We start from the raw sequence: 2,953 nt of genomic DNA, 5'->3' as shown, positions 1-2,953 counted from the left end.
TTTTTAAACTATCGTGACTTTTAAAATACCATTTTATGAGATTTTACACAAAAACCAAAAGTATAATTTTGCTTAAAATCTTTTAATTTTAATTACATATTTTATAAGCAATTATTATTATTCACAAAAATTTACCATGACTTTGTATTGATTTCATTATTAGATTTTAAATTTTATGGTTTTTACTCATTCTTTAAATGTCTAACAAGGTAAAAGAAATTAAAAATAAATGGTGTTAGAATAACGTGATTTTTAAGAAATTAATAAGATATTTATAATAAATCAATAAAACGTAGGGAAAATAAAAAAAAACACAATTAAATAATAAAATATAAAAGTAAACTAAATTTTTTAATTTATAATTTTAAGATCGTGACTTTCAAAAGTGACATAATTTAACATTAAACACAGACAGTTTGGGACCATAGCTTGAGAGGAAGGTGTAAGGAATATATATTAAATGAAATATATTAAATATATATTTTTATTTTATTTTATATATATACCCCATTCCTCCTCTTTTTGTATTCCACATTCATTTTCCTTCGCTCTCGTTTTCCCTCACTTTCTCGCCTCCCAAAAACGCCCCCCTCTCTGCTCCAATGGCCGACCAGCTCACCGACGACCAGATCGCCGAGTTCAAGGAGGCCTTCAGCCTCTTCGACAAGGATGGCGATGGTCTCTCTCCTCAGATCCCTCTCTGTCTTTTTCCTTTTTCTCTCTTCCTTGTTTCACTTTTCCCTCTTTCCCAGATCTGGTTTCCGCAATTCGTTTGTTCTTGGGGGGTCTTGTTTGTGTTTTTCTTTTTGTGCTAAATTTGATATTTTTGGTAGTTTGAGGTAGGGGGATTGAATTTATATGACACTTATACTTGGTGATATAGGGTTCCGGTTTTGTTTGACCTTTTGGATGTTGATGTGGAAATTTCTACGATTCTCGTGGTTTTGTGTTTGTTGATGATGTTTTGTTTTGTGAAGAGTTATGATTCCGGGTGTGGGTGGATTTGGATCGTGGAATTGGAAATGGATTTTTAGCGTTGGATTTGGAACTGGGGTTTGCTTTTTGTTGTTTGATGCACGTGTCGGAAATCGGAATGGTTTTCGTAGATGTGGAAATTGGGGATGTGGGTTATGATTTGTAAAGTTGAATTCGGAAGGTTGGCAGTTTGCTGTGTTAAATTTGGCGATTTATGTTTTTGTGGTGTCTGAGAATAGAATGTTAGCTTGTTGGACCGTTTTGGTTGGTGGATCTGTTTGTGTCATCCTATTGGGTTGTTGATGACAAGTCTTGGTTGTGCTTATCGTTTTGTGGAAACATCTAGATTTTATATTATGGATCTGTTTTTTCCGTAGGAGTTTTATGTGATATGTAGATTCAGAAATGCGTAAGTTTGTCCTTTGTAAATACTAAAAATACGGGTGTTTGTTTTGGCAACTGAAGTAAGCAGTGATAGTGTAGCATGTGTATATTTATGTAATGGAATTTGATATTTGGATCATTTGGTTTAGCTAGACATTTTTATTTGGCTAGATTTTTTGTTTTTGACTATGTATTTCATTCTGTCTAGATTTGTTAACCATTATGTCATTCTATGCATGTTTCTGCTATGAGTATCTCAGCTGATAGGCAAACCCCTACTACCAAGGATGCTAACAGTATCTTGTCCGAATTGTTAATTAATCATTACTGTAGAAAATTGTTACCAAATATCTAGCATGTGTGTTCCTTTGACGCAATGGTACTTTACAGTGTTCTTCACTTTCCGTTGTTGTACCTGCTTCAGATTATCTTTTTCTTCTGAAACTTTCCTCCCAGTATAACCGGATTTATGTTCTTTATTCCGTCATGTTTTCAAAACTTTGACCTGCATTTCACTTGTGGGTTTGAATGAATCATATTTCTGTTGAACAGTTTTGTAATGTGGTTTAGGTTGCATTACTACCAAGGAACTTGGGACTGTAATGCGGTCACTTGGGCAAAACCCAACTGAGGCAGAGTTGCAGGACATGATAAATGAGGTTGATGCTGATGGCAACGGAACCATCGATTTCCCGGAGTTCCTCAATCTGATGGCTCGCAAGATGAAAGACACTGACTCAGAGGAGGAGCTTAAAGAAGCTTTCCGTGTGTTCGACAAGGATCAGAATGGTTTTATATCTGCTGCTGAGCTCCGCCATGTTATGACAAATCTGGGGGAGAAGCTGACCGATGAGGAGGTTGATGAGATGATTCGCGAGGCTGATGTCGACGGCGATGGCCAGATCAACTATGAGGAGTTTGTCAAAGTGATGATGGCCAAGTGAGGACAAATCAACTATAACCAAAATTTGAAAAGCATACAAGAGGGACAGGGCAGATAAGTTTTGTTGGGAATTCTATTTCCACTAGGTCAATCTTCATATGGGGTTATTAGCTTTTGTTAGTTGAGTGTCTATTTTCTTGTTTGCTTTAATTGGTACTACTGCTCCTTAGTATCCTTACTTGTTTCCTCTGTCCTTCGTTTCTTAGTATCCTACTTGTTTGCTCTATCCCTTGTTTTAGTAGCTTCCTTTAGCTGTGTCTCACTATGCTTTGTTACTCCATTTTCATCTTTTTTGGCTATTATTATGAAACCTAGAACAATTGGATGCAGTTTGTGTTTTTTACATGTGGGTGGCTAATGCTGTTAATATTCATATCTTCTGCCAATTTATTGTTTCAATGATCTTTTGAATTAAATGACATCTGCTTTCAGTTTAAATTGCAAAATATGGCACTGGCTTCTCTCTCCGAGTTTAAAGTTACCGATGCAGTTACATTGTCTGAGCTGTGGAACTATGTATATATGTATATATATTTTTATATATATATCTCCAATGCCTGAGCGAAAAACATGATTTTTACGTAGTAACGAAGGTAGTTTTAGTGCAGCAAAATGTATTTTAAAAATTGAAGTCCACAGGAAGGGTTTTGA

At 35.4% G+C, this 2,953-nt stretch overlaps 1 protein-coding gene across 1 annotated transcript; it reads left to right on the top strand.

The window, feature by feature from the left end:
- Positions 1 to 519: 519 nt before the first annotated feature.
- Positions 520 to 2,697, top strand: LOC106778683 (calmodulin). Its single transcript, XM_014666665.2, has 2 exons — positions 520 to 678; positions 1,930 to 2,697. The coding sequence occupies exons 1-2, from the start codon at positions 603 to 605 to the stop codon at positions 2,301 to 2,303; spliced, it is 450 nt and encodes a 149-aa protein (XP_014522151.1). The 5' UTR covers positions 520 to 602; the 3' UTR covers positions 2,304 to 2,697.
- The last annotated feature ends 256 nt before the right edge of the window (positions 2,698 to 2,953 follow it).

The sequence above is a fragment of the Vigna radiata genome, unplaced genomic scaffold (assembly GCF_000741045.1).
Source record: "Vigna radiata var. radiata cultivar VC1973A unplaced genomic scaffold, Vradiata_ver6 scaffold_147, whole genome shotgun sequence".
Classification (NCBI taxonomy): Eukaryota; Viridiplantae; Streptophyta; class Magnoliopsida; order Fabales; family Fabaceae; genus Vigna; species Vigna radiata.
This window is presented reverse-complemented; position numbering and strand designations above follow the sequence as displayed.